The sequence below is a fragment of the Etheostoma cragini genome, chromosome 12 (assembly GCF_013103735.1).
Source record: "Etheostoma cragini isolate CJK2018 chromosome 12, CSU_Ecrag_1.0, whole genome shotgun sequence".
NCBI classification, from domain to species: domain Eukaryota; kingdom Metazoa; phylum Chordata; class Actinopteri; order Perciformes; family Percidae; genus Etheostoma; species Etheostoma cragini.
The window spans coordinates 20,862,602-20,890,021 of record NC_048418.1 but is presented as its reverse complement, the minus strand read 5'-3'; the positions used below and the strand labels follow the sequence as shown (position 1 = coordinate 20,890,021).

The following is a 27,420-nucleotide window of genomic DNA, read 5'->3' as shown; positions in this document are numbered from 1 at the left end:
TTTTTCTTCAAAATCACTTTTATTCCACAATTTATTTCATCAGGTCTTAAGGCACCCTGAAGAGATGTTACAAGTTGGTCTTTCAAATGCGGGTTCCTTTCAAGACTGTGTAAACATAGCTTTGAATAAGATAATTTCCTGTAAATCTTTGCTTAAATTATTTCTTTACAGTGCACAGACATTGTGTTTTGTGACAAAAATACAGTGTGAATTAAGTAAATATGGTAGATAGTGTGTATATATATATACATTGAAGAGTAATAGACTGGCAGACAATCAGATCAACAGGCTGAAGAAGAGAGAAAACTAACAAACAATCTTCGAGACCCAGATAGATATACAGATCACGTAGAGATATAAACAGTTCATAGTTACAGTGAATCTTTTTGTTTCTGCAGGGCCTCTCCCCTTTGAAAGCCTTTTTTTTTACACTGTACCTTCTTGTATGTGTGTGTGTGTCACCTCAGCCAACATCATTACCAGCCCAGCACCCGGTGAGGTGGAGCGGGACAACTTATCTCGTCCTGGAGGGCTCACCCATATGTTGGCTATTGCAATAGAGAGGTGAGTAAACAAGAAGACGGACAGACGGACATGCAGACAGACAGACAGCACAAGACGGGGTTGTGGCTACGCAGACCACAACACAAAGATCTATCTATAATTCCCTAAATACGGTAAGGATCACATTGTATTTATATGTAGATAGGGACTTTGTAATTGGCATTTCATATACAGGGATACAGTGGCTATACTTGATTATCAAGGTAAGTTCCTATGAAGTCTTTGTAATGTGATAATGAGAAATACTCTGGAGATGTGTTTGGAAATGTTCTACCTTTTCAATTACACTATACAGCAAGATAAAAATCCTCTCAACATCAGCGATAATACAGTCGTTCATACAGTTTGCAGAGATGAGAATAAACACTCTTCCTGACAGCAGAAAGATCTAAAAAAAACACATAAAAGTAGTATCCGCAATTACACAACAGCTCCAAATGGCTTGGTTGCAGTAGCTATAAGTTATCTAATCACATCAATACTAAAAAAACACATGTAATGATAAACTGAATAAAGAGGGATCAGTGCAACAGGAGAATGAAAGGATGGATGGAGGGATGGGGTCCGCTCTGGACTAACTAAGAGCCTGTGTCTTTGACAAGATCAGGAAGGAAAGAAGGGTCAGAAAGTGTCAGCAAAGCAACATTCAATATCTGCATTTATCTGGCTCTCCTATCTCAAACGGTTAGGCCCCATCCCAGAAAATACCGCCTTTGTGACGTATTGTGACACTTCCTTCCTTGTTAATTTCATTTTTAAAACATAAATCCTCAGCGAACGTGGGCAGCCTCTGCATCGGGTTGCCTGTTCTCACGGGCCGTCTTCTCCTTCACTCAACCACCTTGATCCTGAAGGTGACGCGTCCCAGGAACTTATCCCTCTCGTCGTTGTTGCGCAGGTCTGTGCCCTCCACCCTACACTCCACCGGCAGCTCCTTGTTGTAGTCCTCCTTGGTGAGCAGCAGCTTCACAGCCACCAGAGGCTGGACGTAAGACTCCTGCATCGGTAAAGAGACAGCCGTCGGTCAACAAGACCAATATCAGCACCCAGGGAGAGCGTGTTAGAATCCATCTGACCACGGTTTAAATACTTACATGGGCTTTCTTGCCGTAGTAGGGGAAATACATCTTATCAATGCGCCCCTCTCTAGGGAAATACTGCATTTGAATCTGGGTGTCTCTCTGCACACAAGAACATGTGTTAGTCAGTGGGAACTAACAAATGAGACATTTTTCCAAGATCACAAGACAGGACTTGAAAAAAAAGGAAAAGCAATGGCCCTGTGTTTGTTAGTTAAGACATTAAAAACGTAGACTGCAAATGGTCATTTGTGGCTGAAAATAGAAACTACTAGATTACAATGACTTGGAAATGGCACCTGGATGGGTTTAGAAGCACCTGCATAATGACTTGTTACATAATAAAAATATGTGCTAACACTCCTGCTGGCCTCCACGTCTCTGGAATTCATTACCACCCCAATTTAGAAACAATGTTTCATTCCCCCATTTTAAATTTCAACTCAAACTGCTTATTCCACTTGATGTCAATTGCTCTGCCTCCTTCTTATGTTTGATAAAGGTCCCATGGCATGCAAATTTCACTTTATGAGTTTTTTTTTTACATTAATATGCGTTCCCCCAGCCTGCCTTTGTTCCTACAGTGGCTAGAAATGGTGATAGGTGTAAACCGAGCCCTGGGTATCCTGCTCTGCCTTTCAGAAAATGAAAGCTCAGATGGGCCGTTCTGGAATCTTGCCCCTTATGAGGTCATAAGGGGCAAGAGTACCTCGCTTTTCTCTATTTTGCCCGCCCATGAGAGAGAGACATCATGGCTTTTAAACGAGCAAAGTATATAAAAGAGACTTCAGATACAGTATTAGGGGACCACTAAGGTCTATATAAAAGAGACTTCAGATACAGAATTAGAGGACCACTAAGGTCTATATAAAAGAGACTTCAGATACAGTATTAGGGGACCACTAAGGTCTATATAAACGAGACTTCAGATACAGTATTAGGGGACCACTAAGGTCTATATTAAAGAGACTTCAGATAAAGTATTAGGGGACCACTAAGGTATATATAAAAGAGACTTCAGATACAGTATTAGGGGACCACTAAGGTCTATATAAAAGCATCCAAAGAGCACCATGTCATGAGACCTTTAATGTTGTATTTTAAATTTTTTTCTTCCTCCTAATGTCTTATGTATCCTGGTACGGTGTCCTTGAGGGCTGAGAAAGGCGCCTTTAAATAAATTGATTTATTATCATTATTATTATAATTTACATATATTATCTTACCCTAAAGCCGTCAGTGACAGCATGCAGAAAGAAATCAGACACAAAACAAAGAAAAAGAAGGAAAAATAAAAAGAAAGATCAACAGAAAGAAATTATTGACACTGTTATGGTCATCAGTGCTTTTAAAAAAAAAAATGAAATAAAAATAATAATAATACACATACAAGCAAGTAGAACATGGAGAGTATATTGTGGGGAAAACGTGTTTACTTTTACTGTGCAGTTGATGTAGGGATCCCCGCGAGGCTTCAGGCCGATGATCTATGAGGGGAAGGAAACAGGAGAGGTTGAGACTGTGTGGAAAGGCTGCTGCATGTGTCAGGGGGGGGAAATTAGAAATGAATCATTTATTTTGGGCGCTGTCAGCAAGCAAGTAAACGAATGGAGAGGTGACGCTGTCTGGAAAAAAAGGAATAAAAGGTTGAAAGACAGAGAAGTGATAAGACAAAAGTGTCTAGGTACATTTGTTAAGTGATTTTTAAAGGCGTATTTGGGTCATTTTCAGGTCAGTGAAAGTGTTACCCTGTTCATTTTCAGCAGTATGCAGGGTTTCCCCTCAGAATATCCAAAGTTGGTGTCAGAGAGTCCCGAGCAGAGACTCAGGAAGCCCCTCTTGAAGCGGCAAGCTTTCTTCGTCATGTCCTCGGTGTCATCCTGCATGAAATACTCCCCTCGGGGGCAGTCCTCGTTCTTCTCCTGCTCTGTATCATTATATCCTGGGAGAGAAATCAGAATCAGAGAAGGTGTTAGTTACCACAATACGTACACTTATGTGGAATTTGCCTTGGTGAAAGGCATACAAACAAATGTATTAAACATTAATAGAAAATCAACAATTTCTACAGAAAAGCTAATATATAAAAAGTAACAGTTGCAAAAGGAAAAGAGAAAGGTAGACAAAAATTCATCCAGGTAAATTGAATGAATGATTGGGGGAAAAAATCTGGGAGAAGGAATACAGAATTTGTTCTAATCCAGCCAGCTTTAAATCCGTTTAAACATTCATTTCTCTGTTTTTTTTTTTAGGGAGAAGTCCCCTTACTTCGCAGGAAGGTCTCCAGGTGCTGGACATACTCTGCATACTTGAGCGGGTCGGATTTGTTAAAGGACATATCCAGCGCATTTGGACGAATCACCAACCCTGCAACAAAGACATCAAGGAAAGTAAACATGGAGTAAAGTAGCAAAGGATCACAAACAGGGGAAAGTAATGCGCCAAAGCCATCATCGGGGTTTGTCTCGAATTACAGCTGGACAGAAAGCATTTCCTAAACAAACAAGCTGCAGTGCTGACATCTCACAGGAAGAGACTTCAAAATGGATCAATACAAACCCGAGCTGTAATGTAGAACATTATTATGACAGCATCTCATTGGTGTGAGTATAAATAATGAATGCCCTGAAGAGAAATGCTGCCAGTTTCAGTAGATAGAAAGCCCTGTCCCTCATACGTGTTGTTTGCTAAGAGACACAAACCTGGATATGGAACCCGGTCTCGGTACTTTGGCACATAGTCGTCCAGAGTGAGCAGCATCACCCACATGGTCAGGGCGAACATACCGGCCAAGAAACAGTAGAAAACCAGGTAGAACAACAGGATGAGGGCTGGAGGAAGTTAAAGGAACAGAATTAGAATAGCAAAGATGGAAAGATTACCAAAACACAGTCAGTCTGTCTGGTCTCTCTCTGTCAAGTTGTAAAGCACATGAACAATTTGGAATTCTAATTCTTGTGTATTATGTAATTCCATTTGACATCTACTGTACTTATTTGAAGTACTTTACAAGTTAAGATTTTACATTCACATACAAAAACATATATGTGCGTTATTGAAGATTAAATCAGTGTTTCCCAACCTTTTTGGCTTAAGTGGTTTCTTACAAAAAAACATTGCTTAGTTAGGGCCCCATGTCATATTTCAGATGTCTGTGAGTTGTAAGCTGTGCACAAAATGCATAAATCTGAGGCCATGTTTCACTAGAGAGCCCCTGAGTTTCAAATCCCACTCTGCAGTGCTGAAAGCATCTAAAGCTTCATTTAATGCACAGTGCACAATGCAGAGGGGAGAAAAGGAGCCACAGTCGTGGGAACATCTGACTCAAAATGGTTCACCAGCATCCGGCTTGCACAGCACAAATGCCCTCTAAGTTGATTGGGGAAAAAAAGGAAAAAGGGATGGACCCCTCAGCTTCCTGTTGTACATCTCCCCCTTTCTGTCATTCCTCTCCAACCATATCCCACAATGCACCTGTCTCGTGTGTGAAAGCGAGAGAAAGAGGAGAGAGGGAATCCCATTTGACCTTGACAGGCATGCTAATGTGGGCGGCCATGCAACTGCACTGGAGCATCCCACCGCACAGCAGCACAGGGGCCCAGGCTGGCTGCTCTGTTACCACCCCACTCTGGAAATAACTGGGGGTCATTACATACATTGTATGGCCTGATCAGCTATGGATATATATGGAGCACACTCCTCACATTTGATTAGGTAACGATAGGGATTTTTAACTGCACTGTCAATACAATCTCCTGAAAATCCTATTTATGCATCTGATAAATATAAATATAGAAAAAGAAATCTCTGCTGCTATGATGGATCATCACCTTCCCTGGTTGGTTATTTCTGCCTATGCAGCAGAGAGACGTGGTGCACACCTTTGATAGCATCATTCGTCTTGGTACAGGCTTCTCCGTTACACCTTCATGTAGGCCTACGGTGGCTCCTCGGTTAAACCAATGTCTACATGGCATTTTGAATTCATCCATGCACAGAAATATAGACTAGGCTATATATTCAAGAGGCCCACATCTTTTAATGAATGAAAATGGTTAGAAGGAGACACCAGACTGTGAATGTCAAAGCCCATGTTCTGGTTCACTACCGGGGATCCTTACCCCAGCTGCTGGCCGTGCGACCCATCACCTCCCCGGTCCTCGGGTTGTAGAAGGAGTCCTTCCAGCTGGATGTGACCTCCTTGTTTGCCGGTTTATCCTCGGTGCTCGCCATGGTGAGAACTTGCTTTTTTGTGAGGGGGTGGGGGGGTGGTCCAAAATGCGCGGTTTCTTCTTCCCTAACAAAATGCAGAAAGGATCAGGGCGATGGAATGAGGCGAAGAAGCCGGCGAGGCGGCGGCGATTGGAGTGGGCGGTGAAGAGAGAGAGGGAGAGAGGGAGAGCCGAAGGAGAGAGATGCTCTGCTGGAACAAAAAAAAAAAACGAGCAGGGGAAGGTGAGGAAAGAGAAGAAGAAAAAAAAAATCCGTGACGTCCACACAAGCCCCGCCGTGGCAGCTGATGCACTGCGACCAGATGGGTGTACATTGGCCAATGGCGGAGAGACGCACCGTTACGCGCACAAATTATAAATAGAACACACTACTATTTCATATCATCAATTATATTATAATGGCTACATGCGTTTGGAAACGTGCAGACCGGGATCTCAATTTGGCCGTAAACAGAGTGTCTGCAGGCTGTGGGAACCTTCAGCAAACGCAGGAAAAACGCAGAAATGGGCATTTTTTTTATAGTGTGAAACCAAAGGATTTTAGTGCGTCTGCTGGAAATATAATTCTACTACAGATATTCTTCTCAATTTATGGTATCATAATAATATTATGCCATCCTGGTGTGTCCCAGCTCGTCCGCGTACCAGTCGTTGAGTCAACAAACCAATCATAAATGGTCAGTGTGTTTCAAAAGCATGGACAGACACACACACACACACCTATTTGAAGCCCATGAGGATGCTATGACTGGATGAGCATCTATATTATTTGCCAATCCTTGTTGCTATGGAAATTTACCACTACTGAATCTGGAATGTGTGTGTGTGTGTGTGTGAAAAGAGAGAGCGAGAGAGAGAGAGAGAGAGAGAGAGAGAGAGAGAGAGAGAGAGAGAGAGAGAGAGAGAGAGAGAGAGAGAGAGAGAGAGAGAGAGAGAGAGGCCTACATACAGTGTGCATGATTGTAAACAGAAGTGTCACAGTTAACAGAATATTTTTTTTTGTCCTGGGGACTAATGCAAAAAGGCCATCTTATTCCAGTATTCTATATCCATCATAAATAAGCTTCACCTGTAAATCCAATATATTTCATTTGATTTCATTCAAGTCTGTGTTTTGTCAGTGTGTACATATGCATGTGGTGCCAATGACTGGCATTAACAGAACTGAGTGTGAGGAGTTCAGTGCTTAAGCAGCAGGGGGGGGGGAGGTTAAGACAATGACAAAAAAAAGATAAAAGCTTAACTTCCAACCCCCTGACACTCCAGCACACAATCCCAATGTGTCACAGAGACCGAGGAAGGAGAAGAGCGAGTTATATAAGGCCCCTTGATGCAGGGTTCAGCTCGGATGGGGGGGAGGGGGACCGGAGTAGTGGTCGCACTGCATCTAGCGCCTGCTGTCAGATTGAATTTGTTGCAAGGCAGGGTCACCACCACTCATTTAATGACTGGACCTGTCCGTCTCACCCACTCTAGCGCATTTTTCTCTGTGAATGCACCCCACTGCAAGCCAAGCCCAGTGGCAAAAAACTGCCCATGTTGGAGTGAGGAAGCGTTTGGGTGTAGGAAGCAGAGGATTGATGCAGGAAAGCTACACTAGTATGAATCGGCGTGATCTATACAAAACTTCTGTTCTTCCTCGGAGTGGACAAGCACACAATCCTCCCATTGTTCAGGAAATCCCCCTTTTCCGTGCACTCAATTAGTGTCCCCTTCACCATACTAGCACCATGGGCAGGAAAACACACTCCATTTGTTCTCAGTCACTCCATCCGCAAGCTACCATAGCAACCCTCACAGTGAGATTGGTCACATCAATGGGAAGCAATCTCTACACTCGCCCAACAGCCTGTGTTTCTGATGATTCCCCAAGGACAAGACAAGGCAAGTCATATCCCCAGAGTCCATCATGTGGAGATGAAAACCTTGAGGCATCATCTGTTTGCTCACCGTGTCGGTGACACCTATGTATGCATGGGACACTCAAAACACACACACAACACAACAGCTGATCATTTACGAGTTTGTTTTATTCTAGCTCTTTCACATGCTTACAAAATGCTTACACTTTAATGCAATTTGGTAATGTACAGTCACAGAAACATATTATTTATTATTTCCCAGCAGCTTGGGAGGACATCTGACATTCAAGTACTGTGTTAGAAACAGAATGTAGTTACAATCTGAGGTATTCATGTTTGCATTTTGTATAGTGTCACTTTGCACAACATACCTTTAAAAAAAAAAAATGTGATATTTAAATATTGGGAAACACAAAAACATAATAATACCTTGCAAGTAGAATACATCTAGAATTAGATTCACGGTGTACATTTTAGTCATTTGAAAGCATTTCATCATTATATTTGTGACTTTGTCAACATGGCGGTCTCCCATGGAACAATTTAACAATAAACACTAATAGCTGAAATAATGGACACACAACAGATTGACAAGAAAAACACAGTCTGATGTATCCTAATTATGTTTCAGGTTAAGTGTTAGGTGTTTTAGTTAATATGTATATCCCTGATCTACTTACTCCACGGATCATGCTCCATACCGACATGTGAGATTTATGTGTCAGCTGATTTTTTAAAATTAATTTATGACAGCTCTTGCAGCAAGGCTAAATGTTTAAATTCCCAACACATATTGATTAAAAAAAAAACTCCTTACAGTCAAACTCAAACAATCTTTTCCCAAAAAATTCACACGGAGATGTGACAAGAAGCATATGCAATCAGTTTTTGTTCCATTCCCATTTAAACAATATCACCATCACATTACATTATTGTATTGTGTGAGTGTTGAAAGATTTGTTTAAGTAACTGTGTAAAGTGTGCAGCTAGAACAGGATTATAAAAATTAATCTGCTCCAGATTACCACAAGGTAACATGTGTAAATGAATGAAATCTAGAAAAAACTGGCCTGTAAAAAAGGGAAATATTAAACTGTGTTTGTTAAATGTCGGACACAACGAAAGCTTGACATTTTTCTTCGTATTTAGAGCTCTCCAAGTCTTGAAGTGTCTTAAAGAGAAGGGCCAAGTGTCTATTGTTTCTGTCCTCACAGATGATCATGTGCAAATCTGATATCAATGATTTCAGTCCTTCTAACTATGTTGTGTGTGGTTGCTATGGCAGTTTATAAATTAAGAAGCTGTAAAGCCGGTCATTAGCGCCCCCATGTGGGAATAACTATTATTCCAGCCAGATAAATACTGTTATATGAAAAGGCACCAGTGGCTTAGGATGTGGAATCAATAAAGGATAAGGTTGCCATGGCGGGAAGAAAAAGGTGTAGTAACTTCAGTATCCGTACGGCGCTACGGCCTGGATCCCACCTGTACTGGACCTTTCCCACAACCCTGCTCATAACCAAAGTTATCAGTTCTGTATTGTTGTTGGGGGTGGCTCAGTCCATAGGGAGTCGGGTTGAGAACCGTAGGGTCGCCAGTTCGAGTCCACTTACGGACCAAAGTATAGTGGTGGACTGGAGAGGTGCCAGTTCACCTCTTGGGCACCGCCACACCTACTGAATTTGGGCCGGACTTTCGGACTGTTCAGTTCCCCCTGACCACGGTCTAAATCAAAAAAACTAATTGTAGTCTGATTTAAAGAGGTGGTCCGGACCAAACTGAATCCAGTTGTATATACAAGAAGCTCTGGCAGGCTCTCCTTGTGTTACAAGACCGGGGAAGCTCCTTTAAGGAATAGCTCGGTGGTGCTGAGTGTGTAGGTTTCTTGAGGGAGTGAGTGAGGGTGAATGCGCTCAGTGCAGACTGCTGTCGTCCATCAGGGCAGAGAATACATTAGCAGTTTAATTGTTAAGTGGTGGTACAGTTTTAGGTTTCCGTTTGTCTCTGAATAAATGCTCCAGAAAGGAAGTTCCGGTGTCTAGAGTTTTCATCATTGCAACAAAACCAAAGGAGTCGCGGCAGGAGGGGAGATCAGCAGTCAGTAGGAAAAACTCAGACACAGAGAGAGGATCCGAGAGGACGGGGGAGCCCGTCTACAAACCAATCAATTATAAGTAACCGGATCAAATATATACAATGTAACACAAACATGAACCTAAGTGGCTGCTGTTAAAGGTTGGGCAGCACACCAAGTCACAATCACCAAATCATTTGAGATTTACCCTTAAATGAGTTCGGACACAGCTGATGGTCATCATCTCTTAAAGCTAGGGCTGTACCGAATGTCCGTTACATTCAAAGCTTCTATTGAGGTTTTCGAATGATGCTTGAATGGCAGTGGTGGTATTTTGTGACGTCATCACCCTAGATTCTTTTTAAATAAAGTAATTTGTAGGAATAAATGTATTTTTTTTAATTAAATCAACTCTCTAATGAATACAGCTCGTTGGTTTTGTCAAGGTACCTTCATGTAGGCAGCAGGTTAATCCAATAAGGGCATAAAAAGGGCAGAATTATGCTACAACAGAAACACGCTCGTTCACACAAGTTGGAGACAATCCTACGCAGACACCACAGGAAACCAATTCTACAAATAGTTTAATAATGATAATATTAAAGGGGATTAATTTGTATCCGCAACTGTGGAAAAATACCAGGTTTAAACAGAATTCATGGACATGCACAACATTTGAATGCTGCGCTGCATTCAAATGTTGATTTAGAATTAGAATGTCAACGTTATAAATGACGCTTCGAACTATTCGGTACAGTCCTACTTACATTATTTTCTTAAAAACAACCGTCTGCTTTCCCGTCTTTGCTTTTATGTCTCTCAGTCTAGCCCTTGATCACCCTGTGTGTGCATCCCATATCAAGGCTTGTACCAATTCATGGAGCGTTGGATAGCTCTCTCCCAGCACTGGAGGACATGGATGTATTCCTGACTGGGGCTGATAGTACCGTTTTTTGGAGTTCCTTTGGGCAAGAAGGCCTTGTCGGTGCTCTGCAGCTTCTTCAGCTCTTCCTTGGTCTTCCAGAAGCCTGCAGCGACAGTGGAGGACAGTGGGAGACAACAATAAGTCATATGAATGCAGTGGGAGTGACATAAATGAATCTATGCACTCAAACAAACTGCTAATTAATGGCCAAAAGTGGTTCAGAACTTCTTCTACGTATCCCCCAACACTACTGGCTACTGATCTACTGAAAAAAAACTTCTCAAACACATGCTTCCCAATAATATTATTCAGTCACCTGCACCACTTGCTTCTGGCCTGTTATAAAACAACAAGGATGCATACATCTTCCAGAGTTGATTTGATTAAGCACAGACTAATGTGTAAAAATATAACTACATAATGTGCATAATTAAATAAAAAATGGGTTACATAACAAAGAGCAGCATTTCATTTGGCTTCTTGCCAGAGCCAGGATTAAAAATAGGATTTTTGATCAGAACTTTTGAAATGCAACTCAATGTCATGTCCAAGTCTTGTGATATTTTTAGAGAGAAAAACAAAGAGCCATATTGAAAGTATAGAGTAACACTAAAGTGTCCAACTGCTTGACAGAGCTTCTTCTCTTTTTCTTTGTGCTGAGCAGCCTCTCTACAGACCCGGCTTCACACGGCTCACTGTTATCGCCTAAAACAACTGCAAAAATGCAAAATGTTTGGAATTTTGAAAAGCATACAGCCTAATGTACATGTCGTGGGAGAGAGTCTGCATACCCACTCCAAGTCCAGCAACGAAAGCAGCCCCTAAACACGACATTTCGCAGTTTTGGGGTCTGGCTACCTTTCTGCCAAACAGGTCTGCAGTCAGCTGCATGACAAAGTCGTTGGAGGAAACACCGCCATCCACCCTGAGACAGAAAGGAAGAAAGATAGCGCACTCAATTACATCGCAACTCACTTTACTGCAACAGTATCAGAGTAACATACACCCGTAATGCGTTGCCAATAAAAGCTGAACTGCATTAGTAGAGGCGGGGTCAACAAGAGTCCACTCTGTTATGTTCAGTTTGCTGGCTGATATCCAAAGATCCTACAAATAAATATTGCACTGTGAGCTGGGACATTTATGGGTTATGAGAAGACTCCGAGAGGTGAATGCATGTGTTTAGTCCTTTTCATCTTGGCAGCAAGTGTACATTACTACAACTGGAAACTCTTCATTCACACAGCGGTGGAGGAAAACTGCACCTGATCTTTGTGATGGGAATGTTAGTTTCTCTCAGCATTGTCTCGTATAGCTGCTTGTTTCTGCAAAGAAAAAGACAAGTACAAGGAGACAATGAGTATGTTTACATGCACAGTAATATTCAGAATATGACAATATTTGGAATTTCATTCAGGTCATATAAACAGCATATTCCATAATACTCTGAATAAGGCTTTAAACCGAATATAGCATTTTACGATTAAGACATGAGAGGTGTTGATCTGGTTTTAGAAGCATTCTTTGGACCTGTATAGAGCGCATTCTGAATCTGCGTCTCAATCAGTGTTTTTACCGTAGTTTGTGACAGTCTATCGACTCTTGCCTGTTTACAGCTTACTGTCACCTCTGTGCGTTGCTATGGTTGTTGGACTACACACAGTTTGAAGGGCCGCGGTAGAGATGCACGATTAAAAGAAAAGCTCACATCTCTGGTCAGAGGGAGAAACCCAGCAACTTGTATTATTTATGGGAAAGTTTAGGCCTTTATTTGTATAGGACGGCTGAAGGGGAGAGAGGGGGATGACATGCAGCAAAGGGCCTCAGGGGGGTGTTGACCCGCCAATGCTGTGTCGAGGAGAAAACCTCTAACCTCTATATATGAGCCCATTTTCTACAAGGTGAGACACACAGGTGCCCAGCTACTTTTGAACATTATCAAAGTCTCGGATATCAACATGTTTTTGGAAATGGGCAACATCGATGCCGCAACATTTTCAAGAAGCTGGTTGAAGAAATAAAAGAGGGATGCTGTGTTTGCATGGTCAAAACAAGTCCACCATGGCTAGAAAACTAGAAATCCTATTTTGCCTGGCTTCTGCTCAGTGGTAGAGCGGTCGCCTGCCAATCAGAAGGTTGGTGGCTTGATCCCTGGCCCTTCGGTCCCATGTCAAAGTGTTCTTGGGCAAGACACTGAACCCCAAGTTGCCCCTGATGCTGCGACATTGCAGTGTAAATATGTGTGAGTGCTCATCTGATGAGCAGTATGGCAGCCACGGGCCACAGTGTATGAAGGGTGAACGGTACCAGTACTATGGAAAAGCACTTTGAGTAGTCATTAAGACTAGAGAAGCGGTTTATAAAAACAGTCCATTTACATTTACTTTTTGTAAACAGCTCAGTCAAAATATTGTATTTTTTTCAAAATAAGGGCCAAAAACTGAATATTATGTGCATGTAATCAGTTTGGCATGTATAAGAAAAGAAGGTCAAACAGAAACTCTCTCTTCAAAATGACTCACCTGAAGGCGACAGACTCCAGAATGGCCCGGACCAGATGGCTTTTAGTGGTAGAAGGTTTGAGGCCCATGAGAGAGGCGCAAGCTTTGGGATCATTCAGAGGAACCTTTGGTTAAATGAATACACAAACTTGTCAACTTGTGGGTAAGTGAAAAACAGACCTGGTACAACAAAATGTCATGTTTTTTACATTCAAGTGAAAGCAGACAGTCTCTAGTCAGCAAGAATGCAGCTTTACTGTTTTACATGTAGCCCATATAATACCATTCAATTTTGTAATCACATGCATATAAACTATGAACATGCAAGACACACACTTACAAAGGCCAGTTCACAATGGAGGGCAGAGAAAACAGAGAGACACATAACCTTGTTACACAGAGACTAAATGAAAAACCCCAAAAGTAAATCCAACCCTATATTGGTTAAAAACTGTGCGAGAGGGAATACACTTATTGCTTTAGGTGAATATAGTTATGTATGCATTTGTTATATAAAAGTTACCAGATTTTTCTACCTGCAGACCACTGAAGGAAGGAACGAAACACACTCCATCTGAGTCGCTGACACTGCAGGCCATGCTGCTGGTGTCCCGGACGTCAGAGAAGAGCTCTGCAACAACAACACACAGGTTTCACACAAAACCTCTCAATCTGTCAGATAACATGGATACCTTTCAACGACTCCAGCATTGTGTTTTTAATGTAACCCTACGAAACCTTCCACCTTTCAGCTACAATTTCTGGCTAATGAGATGAAAAAGAAATAATCCTCAGAGCTGTTGTATAGTACTCTTGGCTCACCCAGCTCCTGTGCCCATTTGATGGCAGTGCCTGTGTCTGCTGAGTTGCCCTCCGCCAGATACACCACCTCTGAGCCGATCTTCCAACCCACAAGAGGATACAGACCTACAGAGAAGGAACACTGGCGTGTAACAATGTATGGTCAATGTGTAACGTCATGTCATAGTGTACCTGTTGGTTGCCATTGGCCACCGGGCTGGGGCGGGTGTGCCTTATATGTGTCACAGAGCTGAAAAGCAAAGGTGCAGCAGACTCAAGAGAACACACGTTACGGTGGTACAGCTCAGTGAGAGACTGCTGAAGACGATTGTGTTTTCTGACTTGTCGGGACGTTTCCCCACTGACTGTACGGAGACAGCAACAACAGGAACGTTGATACGGAAAGCTGACCAATCAGAGCAGACTAGAGTTTTATCAGGAGGGTTCTTAAAGAGACAGGCACTCCTACAGAGTGTCATGACAGAGGGTGAATAAAAGGTGCAGCAGCCATGGGCAGCAAGAGAAAGATAAAGTGTTTTTCAACATTAAAGTATGTTAACATGTTTTAGCAGTAGAAAACAAAATATAAGTGAGAACCTGACAATGCTATGTAATAGGTGCCCTTTAAGTCCATGTTTTCAAAGGCTAATAAATTAACTGCCAACTGAGTGTCAACATGGTTTGACACTGCACCTACTGACGAATGAAGAAAGTGGGCTGCACAGTGTCGAAGCTGAGGACACATCGAGCCACAGGATGCCAGGTAGGCCTCTAATCCAGGGGTCTTCAACATTTTTTATGCCAAGGACCTCTTAACTTAATAATAATAATAATAATAATGAATTTTATTTAACAGCGGCTTTCTAAGCACTCAGGTACGCTTTACAGACAATAAAAGACAGATTCAGGGAACAAAAAAGTATAAACAGTTATGAAAAAATGACAGGAACAGTGTCTTTACAAATAAGCAAGCTGGAACAGGTGGGTTTTGAGTCTGGTTTTGAACAGAGGGAGAGAGTTGATACTGCGGAGGTCAGGTGGGAGTGAGTTCCAGAGCCGGGGAGCTTAAGGCTCTGTTCCCCATGGTGACAAGTCGAGCTGGGGGTAGAGTGAGGTGGATAGAAGAGGAGGATCTGAGGGAGCGGGAGGGGGGGCGATGTGAAGGAGTTGCGATAGATATGGAGGAGCAAGGTTATGGATGGCTTTGAAAGTATGCAGAAGGATTTTAAATTGTATTCTGAATTGAACTGGAAGCCAAGGGAGCTGCTAAAGGACAGGGCTTATATGATGAAAAGAGGGGGGTTCTGGTGATGACACGAGCTGCTGAGTTCTGAAGAAGTTGGAGTTTATGGAGGGATTTTTGAGGGAGGCCAAAAAGATGGGAGTTACAGTTATAAAGGCGGGAGGTGATGAGGCTGTGGATAAGGATGGAGGCAGTGTGAGTGGTGAGGGAGGGACGGAGGCGGTTAATGTTGTGTAGGTGGAAATATGCAGACCGGCAGATATTATTTATGTGTGACTGAAAGGATAAGGAGGAGTCAAGGATTTCGCCCAGACTCTTGACCTGAGGGGAAGGGGAGACCAAGGAGTTGTCAATTGGTAGAGTGAAACTATTGATTTTGAATAGGGTGGATATGGTGGCTACGAGGAGGGGTTTGGTTTTGTAAATATAAATGTGCTGCATTTATATAGCGCTTTTCTAGTCTTAACGACTACTCAAAGCGCTTTTACATCATACAGGAAACATTCACCATCCACACACATTCATGTGGGCGAGGCTGCCATACAAGGTGCGACCTGCTCATCAGATAAACACTCACACACATTTACACTCCGGGCAACTTGGGGTTCAGTGTCTTGCCCAAGGACACTTCGACATGGGACTGCAGGGCCAGGGATTGAACCACCAACCTTCGAATTGGCAGGCAACCGTTCCACCACTGAGCCACAGCCGCCCAGTTTTATCACGGTTTAGTTTAAGGAAGTTTGAGGTGAACCAGTCTTTAATTTCAACTTAAAGAGAGATGGAGCTGGGACCCCCTATTGCAATTATATTATAAAATAAAGCTGCATATTAAACTGGGCCTACAATAACTCGTAGGGCTCTAAAGCCTTTATACATACCTTTTTTTGCATAGGATACTAAGCAATTCAAATAGCTTACTGTTGGCATGATTTTACAAATCAGGTTTTACTGTTACACGTTCATGTGGTACACATCTGTGGATGGGCTTCGTGACCTCCCGGACCGTAAGCCAGTGGGCAATGGGGATTTATATTTGCTAATAATATGTTGGATTTATGGTAAGACTTTCAAAAAAACTTTCAAAAATTAACAATGATTTGGAGGACCCCCTGCATTACTTCTGTGGACCCTTAAGGGTCCCTGACCCCCTGTTGAAGATCCCTGCTCAAACCCTTACCTTCAGTCAGGAGAATAAGAAGTTAGCTTTTCTAGTTTTCAAATGCACGGAAAATAAACAAGCTCCGTTATAATCCTAGACGTGATGAGATTAGTCAAGTTTCCCCAAGGTTGGCTATGCTGTGACAGTATTTTACTCAGCTCACCTGCTACGGAGGTATGTGGTTTGCTTCCGGTGTTGATGTCCATGAAGGTGCCTGTTCCCATGGTGATTTTGACATCCCCAACGTCAAAGCAGCACTCTCCAAACACGGCTGCCTGCTGGTCCGCTATCTATGGCAGAGGGTAAGAGGAAGTAAATTGTAAAACCAAAACCCTAAACAGGTTACGCCTGATCGGAGCAACACTGGAAATATCTAAAACTTCTAGTGTGTGATAAGGGACAATCCAAACAAATCCAATTCTGTCACTTTAGTGTCTTGTTTATGTATATAGATATTTGTCTTTTGGAATGTTTCTACTCAGCTGTTAGTTTTATAGATTCCAATGTTATTTAGCACTTTGGGACTTTAAATTGTTTCATGTTCGATGGTTTTGAGTATGATTTTACGTCCAGCCTTTGTCCTATATATTTCCTTTTTAAGTCTTACTTCTGGTTAGTCATCCCGAAGAAGGCCTGTGTGTCCCGCAACGCATGGGTGTTTTTTTTTACTCTTGCTATGCATTAGCCGCTTCCATAAAAGGCTTTTTAACTTGGTTTTCACACTTTTCTAATTGCTAAGGGACAATCAAAGTTTGACTAAGAGGAAGGGATGTCAAGTTTCAATAACTCATTGTTCAAAGCTGGGCATCTCTCCACCAAGAATACTGCTTTCTGTTAAGTTATCTTCTTGTTATACATTCCTAGCTGCTAACTTGTCTTATTTTCCTCTATACAACATAATTGAGGTGACATCAACTTGGCCTTGCTGGCATAAAGGGAATCAAAAGGTTGCAAACAATGTATTTTATTTAGATAATTACTTGGGCATTATCAGCCTTTATTTTGAAAGGACAGCAGAAGACATGAAAGGGGAGAGAGGGGGGGGAATGACATGCAGCAAAGGGCCGCCGGTCGGAGTCGAACCTGGGCCCGCTGCGTTGAGGAGTAAACCTCTGTATATGGGCGCCTGCTATCCGCCCACAATCAATGTTTTTAATTATGATGACACTGTGTGTGACACAGACCTTGACAACTCACCACTGACATGATAGGAATGGACACTCCAAAGATGGATGGGTCTGTGGAACCAAAGTCCTGGCTAATACATCACAGGGGAGAGACAAGACACAATGCATCATTTCACATTTCTCATCCACAATCATTACATCATTGCAATAATCTCAAGTTAACATTATGTTAAAGGGATCATGTTATGCTCATTTTCAGGTTCATAATTGTATTTAGAGGTTATATAAGAATAGGATTACATTGTTTCATTTTTGAAAAACACCATATTTTGTTGTACTGCTCATTGCTGCAGCTCCTCTTTTCACCCTGTGTGTTGAGCTCTCGGTTTTAGCAACAGCGTGAGGCATTACACTCCTGTCCCATCTTTGTTGGGAGTCACACATGTGCAATAGCTAGGTAAGGACTACTAGCCAGTCAGAAGCAGAGTATGAGGTCGTGCCCCGCTAGCAGCTAGGCGAGCATTATAACGGGTTACAAAGTGACGCACGTTTGTCTCTGAAGTGAAGGCTGGACTACAACAGAGCTGTTAGGAGCAGTGTGTGAACAGTGTTTTCTGTTGGAGATGGTAAGTCCCTTTAGGGGGGACTTTGGGCTTTTTCACTTTGTAAACCTATGATAGATAAAATGATAATATAAAAGAAAGCCAAAAAAGCACAATATGAGCACTTTACCTCTTATGGACATAGAAATGTGCTTTCAACGTTTTCTTTTCAATCTGACACGTCTAATTAGACAATGCAACTCTTAACACTTGTAGGCTATCAGTCACAATTTTGCAATACAGGCAGGGATACCAATACAATAACTTTGATACTGGTTTATGAGCGATACTTTTTTTCTATACAAATTTTATAAAATTCATTTTAATAACACTGCGGTACAAATATTTCACTTCTCCTACTACGTGAGCGCCGTTTCTCTGTGTAACTTAGAGTTTTTCCTGCATGTCTCTATGCCGTGTAACATTAGACAGCTAATCAGCAGCATTATTAGAACTTGGTAGAAGCATGCTGCATGCTTATTGGCTCACTGACGCGAATGAGATTTACTCTTTAGGTAATGAATGAAGAGGCATTTATACTATACTATGGAGGCAATTCGGGTGGTGCGAATTCAGCACCCAGCCCTAAGAACTGGTGTATCATATTATGTGACTGGAACATGAGTTTTATATTGACTTAAACAGTAGTTTCTATCTTCTGTGTGCTTTTAACCACTTAATACAAAGCAATATGCATTTGGAACCCGGGTACATGTAGAGTTGTGAGCAAAGTCTCCGTCTGTCTTTGGATTTTTTCCTACAACTGTTCATCTTCACACTTGGTGTTTTACTGAGGACCCGAGGAAGTGCAGTGTCGAGTGCGAGCTCTAGAGATCTACGGGACATATTTACTAGTTGTGCTTTACATAAACACTGGGTAGTTTATTGAGAGGGGACCTCTACTAACTGTTGAAGAACAGATGAAGCAAGAGACCGGAGATGTGACATTGTAGCATAAGCAAACATTTCAAGAACCAGTGATGTAACTTTCTGAATAAATGCTTTTGTTCCAAGAAACAGCCTGGTCCCAAATAGCTAGCGGTTGTCAAATGATGTGTGTACTCTAGCAATGTTTACACGTGACACATGTCATGGCAGTTGTATCACTCGGGACTTAAGAAAGTGCATTGTTAAGTCAGGTGTTTACATTTTATTTTATTTTTTATTCTTTTTGGGGGCCATTTTTAGGCATTTATTAACAGGACAGCTGAAGAAATGAAGGGGGAATGACAGCTCTTCTGACATCTGGGTTACAAGTCAAAAACTGGGAAATGCTGATAAAGTACACTTGGTGGTAAATGCGATAGCGTATGCTTTCATAATAAATAAGTTTACTGGCTAAGACATGACTCATGTCTCAGATGGAATTTTGAAGAAAATGGTTGACTCACCCTGTGTTTTCTACTTTGGGAAAAATAGAGAGAGGCAGAGAAACAAGAGAGCTGAGCAGCTCACTCCAGCACATCTGTAAAAAAGTCACATTGCACTAATTTGGCAAAATAGTAAAACTTCCAAAAATATAGAAAAAGAAATGTCAAACTCACAACAGACCTGATAGGAGTCAAAAATCCCTGTTGAACTGGCATTTGAGTAGTCTGTGGCATGCACCTGACCTAAAACAAATTCGGTGACAGGAATGAATATATCACAAAATCCGTTTACATAAGGTATTTTGCAACTGCAATTTTAAAAAGGAGTAGGCTGAAGACACCACAAAACGGTGATGCAATAGGATTGGAAACACAAAAGAACATTCTTTCCCAAGCCCTTTTCGCATAAGACTAGTATTACCAGGGGAACTCATGTGATTTAGAAATGAGTCTGAGTTCCATGCGGCCCACATCCAGGGGATAAGCAAAGTATGTACAGTAGCAGTCAAAAGCTTGTACATTTTTTCTCATAAGGCTGAACAGGAAAGCATGTCCATATTATTGACTGGTACTGTATTTCTCTAGAATAGACCAACATTATCCCTGGATATTACTTCAAGGTTCTGTGTAAAAGCCCCCTTCTGAATGACAAGAGCAATGGCTGCTCAGGAGACAACAATGGCATTGGACACTCGAAGAGACACTGAGTTTTATTGTAGGTGTGGGGTAAAGCGCGTTACCAAAAGCAATTTGTTCAAATGGTTTGGAAAAGTATTCACAAAGACCCTCTCCTTTATGTTCATGCAAAATAGGTCTCAACGCCGTGTAGCGAGATGAGCCTGAATTTGCACCCAAAATTATGTCAAAACTTTCCTTTGCAATTTCCAACCACAGACTGTTTCCAATGCAGCCTCCATAATTCCTGACAGGGACAGAGGCAGAAAAGCCATGCACCCCAAATCATTGAGATCCCAGATTTGCACTGAACTAATAATATTACATGACCTCTATGTTTGGTGAATTATGGTAGGTAATTTACAGTGGAATTTTGACTTGACAAATGGCAGATTGGCATGGGACACAGATGACTTCTGTAGTTATTACTAAGTACTAGAGGTGCACAGGTAATACTAGTCCTACTAGCTTGAAAGTTTGGGCACCCCAGGTACAAATTTGTATTAATGTGCATAAAGAAGCCAAGAAAAGATGAAAAAATCTCCAAAAGGCATCAAATGACTTATTAAACATACGTATAATATATCACAAAAATTTTGATTTTATTTCCATCATTTACACTTTCAAAATAACACAGATGGCAACAAGTTAACAGCCAAAATTTTTCTGACATTTTATTGAATCCATTTTTCCTTCTACTTGTTAAATTTTCCCTGGCCACTGGCTGCAATACAATCCCAAAGCATGATTGATTCCCCCCATGCTTAACAGTTTGACAGAGGTTCTTTTCATTAAACTCTGTGCCCTTTCTTCTCCAAACGTACCTTTGCTCATTCCGACCAAAAGGTTCTATTTTAACATCATCGGTCCAGAGAACTTGTTCCCACAATGCATCAGGCTTGACTATTTGTTCATTTGCAAACTTCAAACACAGATTTTTGTGTTGAGGATGTAGAAGAGGTTTTCCTCTGATGACTCTTCCATCAAGACCATATTTGTACGAGTATCTCTTAATAGTGTAATGGTGTACCGCAGCTCCAGTGTCTGCCAGGTCTTGCTTGATGGAACGTGGGTTTGGACTTGCTTTTCTTACAATCCTGCGAGCTCTTCTGTCTGATATTTCTCTTGGTCTTCCAGATCTTACTTTAACTTCCACTGTTCCTGATAACGGCCATGTCTTAATTACATTCCAAACATCTTGACATCACCTGGTCTTTCCAGACGATTATTGAGAACAATCCATGACACTGTCAGGTCTCAGCTTTCTAAAACATTAAATTTCGGTGCATGCTATAAACTCTGGGTGCCCAAACTTTTACAAATGCCATTTTTTTGTTTTCTGTTATTTTGAAAGTGTAAATGATGGAAATAAAATCTAACTTTTTGTAACATATTATACAAATGTCTAATCTGTCATTTAATGCCTTTTGGAGATTTTTCCATCTTTTCTTGGCTTCTTTGTGCACATTAATAAAAAATGTTTTACCTGGGGTAACCAAACTTTTGAGTAGGTCTTTAAATCCAGACAGCATGAAATGCAATCCACTGGTCAAATGATATATTACAGTACTGTTCACAAAAGAAATTGTGCTCATAGGAAGACAACATTCGCACGAGCTTCACATATAAATGCCACACACACCTTTGGTGAGTTTAAACAGGAGCCAGGTGTCTATTGTTCCAAAGCAGCAGTTGCCTTCAGCTACTGCTTGACAAACCTAAAAGAAGAGAGACAAGTGATGAGGCTCAAAAAGAAGTGAACGAATGAGGACTGTTCTGCTCAAAAACACAGCCCCTCCCTGTTTGCTGCAATTTTATACTTTGTATTTACTTCTTTATCATTAACCCTTCAACACTACAGTCTGGGAGGCTTGCACTAGGTTTGAGTTCCTGTCAGTTCATTGCTTTAAATGTCAGCCTGTAACACACCCGTACACACCTGCTTGAAGTGTGTTAGGGCCCAGACGAGGCGGAAGGTGACGTGTTGAGTGGAGAAAGTAATAAGACTTGCTGCAAGCATGCGCTTCTGCCTGGTCACAAAGTAGAGCATCTTCATCACGCCTTTGATTGCCTACAGTTGTGAAAACAGTCAAAGCCTTACTGTGTGAACAGAAGGGACATGATGTTCAGCGCTGATCGGACTGTATGTCTCTGTCAAATGAAGGTTTTCTTTACCAAGGCTGCATTGGAATAATTTAGAAGTTGCCTCTTAACTTCCAAACGTATTCACTCAAAGTACATGTGAGGCAGAGATGCAAAGCAGTCAAAGACTCACTTTTATTGTGCAAGAACTGTTCCAGGATTTCACCAGATCTGCAGCCCTCTGATCCTGCCAGCTGATGAAGTTATGGAAAGGAACCCCAGTTCTCCTGTGAAGGAGAGGAAATAAACTAAAGCCGAGATGGAGCCAGGATGGTAAAAAACTATACGAGGGTAGGTTCGACACGTGTAAATGCTTGCTCTTGGGGGAAGTGTTTAGTAAATTATAGAGTGTGATCTAGACCTACTCTTTCTATAAAGTGTCTTGAGATAACTCTTGTTTTGATTTGATACTACTAGGGCTGTAATCAAGGGCTGCAGTGCGGAGGGGCGTAAATAAATGCAAGATTAATTAACTTTACTGTCCCGCTGTCCTTGTAGGCTTTTTACAGTATATAAACTTTGCATTCAACTTTTTTCCGTTATCTATTTTTGTAAAATGCTGCCACACTGGCGATGTCTTGGTTGGACATGGTAGAGGAGGACTGACTGGAAACTAAACACTCACAATTAAAGAAATATTCAGCAAACCACTAAAACAAGGCTTTCTACTTCTTTTTTCAATCTGTACCCAGTGGTTTGGGCTAATCAAGGGGGGTGGTTTGAAGACAGACTGTTACCTGTGCAACAGGGGAGCTCTGAAAACACCCCCATTAGCAATTAGTGCTTTCCACCCTTAAACCGTAACGGTCTATGCTTCCACTTTATGAAATAACACGGCGAAAAACCGACCAATCAGAATTTGGGTCGAGCCAGAACGTATCATCCAATGAATCAACTAGTCGACTGGGAGATTACAGTCCTAGAACCTACTAATAAAGTTGAATTGAACTACAGCGGTTCCCTTTACCTGAAAGTCAATTGGCTTCTTTGGAAGCGATTGGATTAATTAGATTAATTTTACCTGTCCCATGTTGTGAAGGTGCCCCGTTGAGTGGAGATGCCCAGGGCGTCTATCTGACGCATTTGGACTCCTGCATCTACATATTAAACACAAGCACACGCACCCACACACACCCACCGACACCCACACACCCACACACACACCCACACACACACACAGTGGAGTGAGAAACTGGAAAAAATAATATTGGACTCCCACATTGACAAATGTCCCATGTAATAGGGCTGCACGACTATGTAACAAAATCACCACTATGTTGGTTAATATAGAAATCATATTTATTTAAGGCGATTACTCATTGACTTTTGGAAAGATGGTACCTAAAACACCTACAGTAGATCTGTGAAATTTCCCTTAATTCTTTTCTGTTGAACTTTTTGAAATCCCCTTCAGAACACAAGACAAAATAAGAGATCACTTGCGAAATGCAATCTGAAAAATAATGTTTTTTTTCGCGATTATATTGCTTTGTGATCATTAGGAGCCAAAAGGACAATCAAAGCGGACTAACTGCTCAGGCCTACCATGTAACAGTAGTGTAGCTACAGAACTGGCATCTAATGTTTGTCACCCATTAGCTCCATTTGTTGTCTTTGAAAAAAAGACGAAAGACAACTTGCAGTATTTACAATGATTTATCAAAAATGCATTATTCAAAGGGTGTGCCTATTATGATGCATCAAGTCTATAACTCCTTGGTATGATTGTGGATAGGTGTAGCAACAGAAAGATTTGTGCAACCATACCGTGCACAGCTCCTTTAACCACAGCGACAAACCCTTTCCATATCGCATCTGGGTCCATCTCCACATAGCCTACCTCTGGATACAAGGGGACAACCTGGATACAAGCAGTACCACAATAAGAAACATGAAGATCAGCTTCAAACACAATCTATTTATTTTTTTAATTTTAATGTTTAGATTTAACATTTAACTTTTAATTTCACTTCTATAAACCTATTGGTGAAAAGTGCATATATCTTAACTCTTGCGTTGTGTTCATATCAAAACTGAATATCAACACTTTTGTTGACGCTTTTTATCAATGTTTAACTTTTTCTTATATTTTTGTCCCTTTTTTCCAACACTTCTTTAAATTTTTGACCCCTTTTTTTATTAAGTAACACTAACTTATTAATTTTAGATTTGCAGTTATTTTTGGAATTTATGGTCAATACACCTAATTTATAGGAAATTATACCAAATGTTTGAGTTAGAAAAGCAAATACTAGGAACTATTAAGACTAAAATTAAAGGAATGTATGTTGATGGATAATCACAGACTGGAATATGTCAACTTTTACTAAATACAATTTCAAAACCACTTCAATTTGTTTTTCAAATGCTATAAAATTGAATAAGACGCCCCAAAATGAATGAACAATGAGATTTTTACTCGCCAAAGAGCGTTGTGTGAAATCAATAATGATATTTTGGGTAAATAAAAAGAACATTGATATAGGAAAACGGGTCAATTTGACCCGAGGACAACATGAGGGTTAAAATATCTTATATCTTAAATTTGAGAAAGATTAGCTTATTTTAATCTTAATATACAGTCTATGGGAGCAATTGATCACTATGAAGCCCAAAGAACAGAAAGAAGATGAATACCTTAGTAGTGCATCTTCCTTGGATTTTCGCCTCCTTGTCGTAAACGTGACATCGGATTGATGTTGTCCCGACGTCCACCGACAAAATGAAGCTTTCCTTCTTGAAACCGTTCCGCTGACACCCCATTGTAGTAACGTTTGTCCTACTCTTCCTCAGATCTGTCCCAGGTCTTCCATGGTCTGCTTACATTGGTCTTGTATGCAGCATGAGTATATAACCTGTCCCCCTGAAACCTTATCTGAACCGGGTGAGTTGTTGGATTAGGGGTGTAACTCGACCTTCGCACCGCGGATTCTTCTAAATCCAGTTCTACCTGTTTGTTTGAATCAAGTTCGAATGGCTTTACGTGCACAATTCGAAACAAGCAGGTGTTGGAAATTAAAATCTTAGATGTTAAGCTGCCATTAACACTGTTCGTTGAATATTATGCAAGTAGGAAATCACGCAGGTTAAACTTTGGGTCAAGTCAACACTTTGCTACCGTCTAGTCGAAGTAAATCAATAATACACACTGTGTGTGTACAAAAGGTTAACGAGGTTCAGTTCTGCTAGTCAACACATTGTTGTTGTACTTTAGTCGAAACACATGGCGTATCGTAGTGAAATTCAAGTCAGTTCATGGGTGGAGATTTTAAACACAGCATTTAGCTGAAGCACGAGTTGACCAATTCACGAGTCCGGTGATGCTAGCTAACGTTAGCCGTCAAAAGACGAAATTTGAACAGTTGCTCCGAAAAACACTCCCTAACATGCTTTTCCGCCTCTCACTATTATTCAGTGTCCGCTACCCAAATTTACCCAACATGTGTTGATAGCAGTATAGAGATGGACGGGTGTACCGAAGCTTGTTTCACTCATGTGAACCGCTGTTTTAGTTTTTACATACAAAACATTGTTTGTATCGGAATTTGTAGCAAATACGGAATACCCCGTGACTGATGACGTCAGGCGTTTCATACGTCTCTGGTGCTTTGGTAAGCGCTTCATTCACATCCACCATGACCAGTATGGAGCCACATTTGTGTCTTTCTATGGTTTCTTTCTTACCGTACACAGTTAAAGAAGTTTATTACATGCAAGAAAAAAATTATCTGGGAAGATCTAGCTATCAGTGTGACATTTTCTTCTCTCAAATAAAATTGTTTCTCTCAAAACGATTTTCTTCTCGCTCTCAAAACCTAAGTCTTTGCTCTTTTTTTGCTCTTGTCTCAGGATTTTTCTCTACATGTGAAAACAGTGTCATGGGCGGGGCCACGTTTCTATTGGCCAGTTGGGCCACGTTCCTATTGGCCAGTTAGGTGAGCACCGTCTTATTTTGGGAGTCCATCTGAATCATTACACCATCGTCACTGTCATTGATAGATATCTAGCAGCCGGCCCACTTCTAAATAAATACTTTTTAATTATCTAAACACTTTTTAACAGTCAAACTGAAACACTGAAAGAATTTCACAGTGATAGCAAAAAAAAAAACATATATATATATTTGAGAGTTAAAGTAAGTATTTTCTCTCAAACAATTTCTTTTTTCTCAGATCATTTATTTTCTTGCATGTAATAAAGAAACAATTCTAGCACCGTAGACCAGTAAATTAGAACGTTAAACAACAAAAAAGTATTAATTGTGGAAACTTTAGAGCTTTTTTTCCTGAAACCTCTGATTAATTGTAAATTTATGTCTTCTTGCATTTTTTAAATTTTTTTTTACTCCTACAATGATTCTCATTTCTTCGTTTGAATTGCTCCGTATGGCTTTTTAATTTTAAATACAGTATGTCCACTTGATGTTCATTTGCTATTATTGTTTACCTGATTCTCTGTAAACTGCATTTTGTCAATTGGAAAAAAAATATTGCCACAATGCAAGTAAAAGAAAAAAAATCTATTTTTATATCTGATGTCTGCTGGAATTCTTTCTGTTTAATGTATTACTTTCTTACTTGCTTACTTTCATTTTGTACTATTTGCAAGTATTTATGTAGCCTACAGTTTTATTTGATTACAAACTGATTTGACTGAATATTTGTAAATATATTCTGAATTAAGAAAAAAAAATGATAGAAAAAAAATCCTAGCCATGACCCAATGGCTTTAGCTGTGGCCATAGACTGTATATTATGAACTAATATTGACAGTCTATGGCTGTAGCCAAACAGGCCAAATATGCAGCTATAAGTTTCTTCCTTCTATGGTGATATGGATTAAACACTATCACACCTATTTTATGAATGTGAAAAAAGCTAAAACATTTCTCAGTGACTTAAATGATCACCTTTTTGATCCACCTTACACTCTTAGCGTAAAAGATTTTCTTTTTTATTATGATAATCCTGATAATAACACTTTGGAATATGTAGAGAACTTTTTCGTTTTGCCAGCTAGGTTTTTTTAACAGAAAGGGCAACAGGGACAGCCTTCTGTCCA

The 27,420-nt window shown here is 40.8% G+C and overlaps 2 protein-coding genes and 1 long non-coding RNA gene across 3 annotated transcripts; 1 reads left to right on the top strand and 2 right to left on the bottom strand.

The window, feature by feature from the left end:
- atp1b3a (ATPase Na+/K+ transporting subunit beta 3a) lies at positions 1-6,070 on the bottom strand. Its single transcript, XM_034887181.1, has 7 exons — positions 5,765-6,070; positions 4,346-4,474; positions 3,912-4,010; positions 3,392-3,585; positions 3,080-3,130; positions 1,659-1,745; positions 1-1,561 (listed from the first exon to the last, which is right to left on the bottom strand). The coding sequence occupies exons 1-7, from the start codon at positions 5,874-5,876 to the stop codon at positions 1,394-1,396; spliced, it is 840 nt and encodes a 279-aa protein (XP_034743072.1). The 5' UTR covers positions 5,877-6,070; the 3' UTR covers positions 1-1,393.
- On the top strand, positions 1,440-15,057 carry LOC117953833. The gene is made up of 3 exons (XR_004658697.1): positions 1,440-1,587; positions 6,558-6,560; positions 15,047-15,057. It is a non-coding gene; the product is annotated as an uncharacterized LOC117953833 (long non-coding RNA).
- Positions 10,213-25,882, bottom strand: gk5 (glycerol kinase 5). Its single transcript, XM_034887157.1, has 16 exons — positions 24,997-25,882; positions 24,127-24,220; positions 23,381-23,456; positions 22,493-22,586; positions 22,157-22,288; positions 21,860-21,935; positions 19,724-19,785; positions 19,564-19,637; positions 17,641-17,701; positions 16,607-16,733; positions 14,060-14,164; positions 13,774-13,868; positions 13,259-13,362; positions 12,002-12,061; positions 11,528-11,661; positions 10,213-10,839 (listed from the first exon to the last, which is right to left on the bottom strand). Exons 1-16 carry the CDS (start codon positions 25,120-25,122, stop codon positions 10,670-10,672), a joined length of 1,590 nt encoding a protein of 529 aa, XP_034743048.1. The 5' UTR covers positions 25,123-25,882; the 3' UTR covers positions 10,213-10,669.
- Between the last annotated feature and the right edge of the window lie 1,538 nt (positions 25,883-27,420).

Coding starts and splice junctions, on each gene's coding strand:
- atp1b3a (XM_034887181.1), bottom strand. CDS start 5,876: ATGGCGAGCACCGAGGATAAACCGGCAAACAAGGAGGTCACATCCAGC. Junction 3,586..3,911: donor CCTGGAGACCTTCCTGCGAA/GTAAGGGGACTT, acceptor TTTCTCTCCCAG/GATATAATGATACAGAGCAG. Junction 3,131..3,391: donor TACTGCTGAAAATGAACAGG/GTAACACTTTCA, acceptor TTCCCCTCATAG/ATCATCGGCCTGAAGCCTCG.
- gk5 (XM_034887157.1), bottom strand. CDS start 25,122: ATGGGGTGTCAGCGGAACGGTTTCAAGAAGGAAAGCTTCATTTTGTCG. Junction 24,221..24,996: donor AAGGAAGATGCACTACTAAG/GTATTCATCTTC, acceptor GCTTGTATCCAG/GTTGTCCCCTTGTATCCAGA. Junction 23,457..24,126: donor GGTTAAAGGAGCTGTGCACG/GTATGGTTGCAC, acceptor TTTAATATGTAG/ATGCAGGAGTCCAAATGCGT.